General features: G+C 37.0%; 1 protein-coding gene across 1 annotated transcript; it reads right to left on the bottom strand.

Moving 5' to 3' along the window:
* Positions 1 to 4,924: 4,924 nt before the first annotated feature.
* On the bottom strand, positions 4,925 to 5,872 carry LOC100399596 (olfactory receptor 4A5-like). Its single transcript, XM_002755318.3, has one exon. The coding sequence runs from the start codon at positions 5,870 to 5,872 to the stop codon at positions 4,925 to 4,927; it is 948 nt and encodes a 315-aa protein (XP_002755364.3).
* Positions 5,873 to 6,000: the final 128 nt, after the last annotated feature.

The following is a 6,000-nucleotide window of genomic DNA, read 5'->3' as shown; positions in this document are numbered from 1 at the left end:
AAAGAACCTAGGTTTTCACTCTTTTTAATTATATTTTAAGTTCTGGGGTGCATGTGCAGATGTTGCAGGATTGTTACACAGGTATACACATGCCAGGGTGGTTTGCTGCCTCCATCTCCCTGTCACCTACATTAGGTATTTCTCCTAATGATATCCTTTCCCAATCTCCCCACCCCACCCCCTGCTCTCCCTCCCCTAGCCCCCCACACCCAACAGACCCCAGTGTGTGATGTTCCCCTCCCTGTGTTCACTCTTTTTTAAAAAGTAATAGAAAGCCTTTGTCTCGGAATTTTCTAGTGACAACTTGGATATATGGGATGAATGACATATAATGATGGGAAGAATAATAACATATCCAAGTCAACCAAAACCAGTAATGTGATAAAGACTAAGGTGCTAGAACAAGAGCAGAAACACCGCTTTAAATGCCTTAAGGAGTATTTTCCAGGGTCAAAAAACCACAACAGAGCTTGTAGGATTATTACAAAGGACCAATAGCCATAGCTCCTAGTGATGTCAAATGGATTTTTCTTGATTATACTTTTAATTACACTTTAAGTTTAACTTAGCCTGTGACCCAAACCACAGATGAAAACACCATCATGTTATTGAAGCCATACATGGTCTACCAGTTTGATTCCCCAAATCTCTGAATCAAAGCACAAATTTTCTCATGGCCAGTGGGCATAAATGAGCTAAGAAGTACATCACACAGGCAGGCATGGTGGCTCATGCCTGTAATCCCAGCACTTTGAGAGCTGAGGGGGGCAGATCGCCTGAGGTAAGAGGTTCGAGACCAGCCTGACCAACATGGCATAACCCCATCTCTACTAAAAATTCAAAAATTAAACAAATGTGGTGGCACATGCCTGTAATCCCAACTTCTTGGAAGGCTGAGGCAAGAGAATCACTTGAACTCAGGAGGCAGAGGTTGCAGTGAGCCAAGATTGTGCCACTACACTCCAGCCTGGGCAAGAATCTGTCTTGAAAAAAAAAAAAAAAGTATATCACATGGACATATTATACCCCTTACAACCCATGTAATACTGGCTTAATCAAAAGATGAATTTATATATGTAATAGCTAAAAGGAAAAATCATGTCAGATGGGAAAGGGGCACAGAGATGTGTGACAACACCTAGAATGCACACTATTATTCTTTACACGTAACATTATCTTATCTGCAGAGAATAAAACTGTTTCTCTCATAGATGACATGAAGTCAGCTAATGCTGGGAAAAGACAATGAACCCCTTCTCACTTGAATGGGAGAATTAAACTGAAGTTATTTAATGCTATGTCTAGGAATTGTATTTTTTGTAGGAAATATACAATGCAGTAAATGCTTCTGTTAATACAATTGCATAAGAAAAAAATTCGAACTATAAAAAGGTAAAGATGATAAAATATAAAGAAAGAAAAGGAGTATCCCAATTGGTAAAGGATGTCTAACAGTGCTGTTGTATAATCTTTAATTCCGGGATGTAGGCATTAATGCTGAGACATGGACCTTCTTGAGTGTCAATAGAAAGTTGAAACGTTTACTACATCATTCTACTATGGCAGAAACTGAACTTCAAACTCTTTTCTAACAGCCCTTGCACTGGCAAATTGCTGGAATTTTTTCTCACTCTTTCAATCTTTTACCTCTTTTGTGTTGAGGGGAGAGCTAAATGTAGTCTCAACCTGCCTTATGCAATTCAGTAATGAGTTCAATACTTGAGGGATGAGAAATGTCAAAACTAACAGATCTCTATTATAAGAAATGCATGAAAAAATTCCTCAGCCTGAAAAAAACAGTATTATATAAAACTTATAATTTACAGAAAAGAATTCAGAAAGTAGACATAATACATAGATTCTTTTTCTTTCTTTTCTTCTTTTATAAAAATTGTTCAAACAAAATTAATATCAATATATTCAGAAGTTAACAACATGCAGAAGTAAAATACAGAAAACAATTCCAAAGTGCTGTGGGATGTTAAGTAGAATGACACCGTCAAAAGATTTTTCATTTCTATCGAGAAACAGAGTCCTGCCAACAGCCAGCTTGGAAGTGGATCCTTCCTGAGCCGAGCCTTCATGTGAGACTGTAGCCCCAGCCAGACAATGATCACAGATTTGTAAGAGACCCTGAAGCACTGAAACCTGCTAAGCCATCTTTAGTTTCCTGACCTACAGAAACTGAGACATAATAAGTACATAGTGTTTTGAGCCTAAGTTTTAGAGTAACTTTTATATGAGAATAAGCAGGTCACATATTTAGGAAAATCTTCAAATATTTGGAAATTGGCAATAAGTTTTTGATAATCTATGAATCAAAGTAGAGGTTACAATATAAACAAGCAAATATTTAGAACTCAACACTAACTAAAACATATCAAAATGTAAAAGCTGCAATTCAAATAGTACTGAGAGGGAAATTTATAGCCATGCTACATTAAAACTCAAATGTTTAAGCATCCATCTGAGTTTTCACCTAAAGAAGAGTAAATTAAATCCAAGGTAAGTAAAAGAAGAACATAATAAAAATTAGTAAAATGGGAAACATTAAATAAAGAAAATCAAAATAGTCCAAAGTTGGTATTTTTATAATAAAATTGATATACTTCTAACAAGAATTATCAAGAAAGAAAAAGAATTAGAAATTCAAATTGCCAGTATCAGATTTTTTTAAAATCATCTTAAAATAGATCCTTTAGACTTTAAAGGAATAGCAAAGAATTGTTATAAAAAGCCTCATTTTAATTAATTTGACAGCTTAGATAAAAGGGTAAAATGTAGGGAAAACACAACCTTCTGAAAATGACCCCAAAACAAACTGAAAAGCTAAACATACCTATATCCCTCCAAGTAATGAACCATTCTTGTTTGTAGAGGACATGATCATGTCCAAAAAATGCCAAAGACTCTCCAGAGATGACAAGAAACAAGTGGCAATGTTAGCATGTTTATAGGTCTAAAATGCCAAATTAAAAATTCAATTGCATTTATATATACTAACAGCAATAATAATTGAAAATTTTTAAATTAAAAACCTGTGAAAGCATCTGAAGATATAAATACTTAGGAGCAGATGAGTAAGACTCATATGCTAATAACTACAAAATGTTTCAAACATAAATATTTAAAATACCTGGTAGATATATAGTATTCAAGAATTAGAAACCCCACTATTGTTAAGATATTAATTCAGTCCAAGATGATTTATAGATTCAACTCAATCTGAATAAAATTTCTAACGTGCCTTTCAGAAGCAGTCAATTGTTCTGACACTGCTCTGCAAAGTGACTTTCCCACTTCCCCCTCAAGGGTTATTGTGTGTTTCTGTAACATTTCAAATCTGGGATGGTCATGTGAACACTCTGAGCAATAGAAGATGGTGCAAGTGACATTGTGCCAGTTCCGGACATAGCCCTTCATTGGCCTGCCACCTTCTAATTTCTACCATGGGGATCTCTTAGTGCCATGTAAAAAGCCTGACTATCCTGTTAGAGACCTTGTGGTCCTTCATCTAAATGGGTAGGAGGAAGGACTCAGTGGATCTCTTCCAGTCATCACCTCCAAAATACTATAAATGTGAAGTAAGCTTTCCTGGACTCTACAGATGCCCCAGCTATCAGCTGAATAACACTGAGTGACTTCAGTCCATGCCACATGAAGCAGAAGAAATACTCAGCCAACCACTGCCCGAATTCCTGGCCCAGAAAATTTGAAGATAAAATAAGATGGTGATTGTTTTAAGTCGCAAAATCTGTGGAGCCTTGTACAGCACGGGAAGAGATGACCAGAATAAAGAGTGGCACCTGTAAGTGTGGTGCTTCCATAACAACAATTCAAAGCATGTGGCATAGGCCTTAATATCAGATGCTAGATGACACGTAGAAGGGTCACCAGGACAGTGTAAGTGATGACTGAAAAGACGGAAGTAACTAGGGACAAAGAAGTGACTCCTTATCTAGTGCCAGAAAGGCCTGGTGATACTGCCACATGTAATAATGTAGAAAACAGAAAGTGTACTTAAGCGAACAGGTGGATCCAGCTAAAATTTTCAAGTACAATCTTGAATATTCAACCTGTTTCTTATAAAAGTGTGTGATATCATAGGTAAAAATATAAGTTGAAAGAATATCTTTAATTTTCTAGCAGAATGTACAAGAAAAATAATAACCCAAGCTTTCTGGATTCAAAAATCAAACTGGTTTCCCTTTCCAGTCTGTCCAAAGATCTAAAGACTCTCAGTGTAAGTAAGCTCACCTAGCTTCTGACATTAAAGCCAATGCCACATGCTTTAAATGTGAGAATAAATGTCATCTCAAAATTGACAATGGAAGATTCTTTGAGAAGACTTCAGAAAGATTTTAAAGTGTGTCTCATAATCCCCACCAATTAAACAATAATAATCCTAAGACTCTTATGGGAATTATCCTACTGCACACACAGACTTTCAGCTCGAACCCAAGAGTCAGTTGCAAAGGTATTTCTGAATATGACTCTTTAATAATGTTGTTAATTCCAATAAAAACACAGAAATATTACAAAGTTTTTAAGGAAATTGCACTGAAGGTAGCACCTTAGCCTTTTCTTGTGAACAGGAGTGTCTGTTTTTGGTTATCTACTCCTCTCTTCTTCCACTGTATGCTGAGAATGTGAAAGAAAAACTCTGTCTCTAATTTATAGATCTGAAAATAAATAAGAACCAGAATAAAAGAGTTGTACATTAGAAATTGCACCAGAGAGCTTCATCCACACTCAATCTGCATATACAATTTGAGATCCTGGATATCAAATTGAAGTTATGATGGGACAAGGTGTTTACTGAACTGGGAGCTCCTAAATCCTGCTTTCCCAATCTAAGATCCCTGAATTGCCATTACAAGTCTGACAATCTCACTGGAAAGATCTTGTTTACATATCCCTGTAGCTACATGAAGAGGGACATTCTTATTCTTTCTATAGTTAATTTGTTACACCAGAGATTTTCTATAGCATTTTTCATCTCTGAATTTCTCAATGTGTATATTAAAGGATTCAACATGGGTGTGATAACTGTATAAAACACAGTCATAAATTTATCAACAGGAAAACTTAAAACTGGTCTAACATATATGAAAATACAGGGAACAAAAAAGAGGACAACCACGGTGATGTGGGAGCTGCAGGTAGACAGGGCTTTACACCTCCCTTCCTGACTATAAGTTTTAAGGGAGTTTAGGATGACTCCATAGGAGATTAGCAGAAAGGTAAAGACGGCTATAGAGATTGCTCCATCATTGAAAACCACGGTGAGGCCTATAAAGTAGGTGTAAGTGCACGCCAGTTCCAATAATGGGTACATGTCACAGATGAAATGGTCAATGACATTGGGGCCACAGAAAGGGAGACTATAAACAACAGCAATTTGAAACACTGAATGAACTAAACCTCCAAACCAGGCCACCACCAACAGAAGGATGCAAACCTGTCTATTCATGATGGTCAAATAGTGCAGCGGCTTACAGATGGCCACATAGCGATCATAGGCCATCACCACCAAAAGGAAGACCTCAGAACCACCAAATAGGTGTTCTATAAAGAGCTGGCCCATGCAAGCTGGGAAGGAAATCGTGTTTTTATCACAGAGTAAGTCTATCATCAATTTGGGTGAAATGGCAGTAGAATATGCAGCATCCATAAATGACAAGTGGGCAAGGAAGAAATACATTGGGGAGCCCAAAGAGGGGCTGCCAATGATAGTCACCAGGATAAGCAGGTTCCCCACCATGGTCACAATGTATATAAATGAAAACATTGCAAATGATGCTTTTTGCCCATCAATGTCTTGAGCAAGACCCAAGAGAACAAATTCTGTAACGTTGCTAATCTGGCCCATTGACTCTTCTTTCAGGCTTGTTTCAAAGTTGAGAGCTCAGAAGAGGACCTGTAAAGACATTGTGAACAGGAATATCAATACATCCATTATGTTACTCAGCACATCATGATTATATCTTCAACAGTGGT

The sequence above is a fragment of the Callithrix jacchus genome, chromosome 10 (genome assembly GCF_049354715.1).
Source record: "Callithrix jacchus isolate 240 chromosome 10, calJac240_pri, whole genome shotgun sequence".
Classification (NCBI taxonomy): Eukaryota; Metazoa; Chordata; class Mammalia; order Primates; family Cebidae; genus Callithrix; species Callithrix jacchus.
The sequence above is the reverse complement of the archived record's forward strand: the minus strand, read 5'-3'. Positions and strand labels throughout refer to the sequence as shown.